The 1,135-nt window shown below is 34.8% G+C and overlaps 1 protein-coding gene across 1 annotated transcript in view; it reads left to right on the top strand.

Moving 5' to 3' along the window:
• Positions 1-1,135, top strand: part of LOC119407499 (mucin-2) — a gene marked incomplete at its 5' end in the record, with an annotated part of 4,391 nt that continues 3,256 nt past the window's right edge. The window contains 4 exon segments of the mRNA XM_037674324.1: positions 1-65; positions 337-485; positions 563-634; positions 879-1,118. Of these exon segments, the coding sequence (XP_037530252.1) occupies positions 947-1,118 (172 nt within the window).

The raw sequence follows: 1,135 nt of genomic DNA, 5'->3' as shown, positions 1-1,135 counted from the left end.
CTTGACACTGTTTATGGAATCAAATATGGGGAACGTTACAAACGAAGTGTTGTCAAGGAGTTCAGGTACAAACATAAATTTCTACAAGTTCCATTTTTATAAGTTATAATGTTTGATGACATAATAAGTTTCTACAGCTTTACAAAGGTCCAAAGATTGTGACTTTTTGTCTAATATTATTTAGATAATAATGCATGAATGTTAATAGAAATTAGTTAAATTGTTTATTTTTTATACTCTGAACTTTATACTTGCACAATATTTTGATTTAAAGAACTGAACTATGACTGTAATTGCAATTGCAACTGAAAAAAGAAATTGATTTTTTTGTTGCAGACAAGGATCCATCGTAGTAGATGCTGATCTGATATTCAATAATGTGACAGTTCTACCAAATACCAATGATGTGGCTCAAACGTTGGTGAATGCTTCCTCTGGTGGAAATTTCACCCTTCCTCTCAACACATCTAGTGTTTTAGCAACAAGTAAGGACTCATGCAATTACAAAATGTCAACAATTTGCAATTTCTAAAGCATAATCACATATTCCGTATTTTTATAGCTGTTTCAGCTACAACTCCAGTACCAGCTACAACTACAGCTGCAACACCAGTGAATTCAACATCATTAACAGGTAATTTTATGACGCAACATATTGAATTGATATTTATTTAACTTTTAGTATATTGTATTATCCATTTAAGAAGCAATGGTTCTAGCATTATTTGTTTAAAATGATAAAAACCTTTCAACTTATTTGAAATAAGATATTATAAAATCAAAAGCAAAACAACCACTACTTTACGCTAACTAAATCAAAGCAAATTCAGTAACAGTCAACATGACCTCACCTCCACTCACTGCAAATTCTTCACCAGTCAGTGCAACTTCACCAGCAATCAATGCAACTTCACCTCCACTCACTGCAACTTCACCAGCAGTCAACATGACCTCACCTCCACTCAATGCAACTTCACCAGCAGTCAACATGACCTCACCTCCACTCAATGCAACTTCAGCTCCACTCAATGCAACTTCAGCTCCACTCATTGCAACTTCATCAGCAGTCAACATGACCTCACCTGCATTCAATGCAACTTCACCTCCACTCATTGCAACTTCATCAGCAGTCAAC

The sequence above is a fragment of the Nematolebias whitei genome, chromosome 3 (genome assembly GCF_014905685.2).
Source record: "Nematolebias whitei isolate Nwh7 chromosome 3, NemWhi1, whole genome shotgun sequence".
NCBI lineage: Eukaryota > Metazoa > Chordata > Actinopteri > Cyprinodontiformes > Rivulidae > Nematolebias > Nematolebias whitei.
Note: the sequence above shows the minus strand (reverse complement) of the source record. Positions and strands in the feature narration are given on the sequence as shown.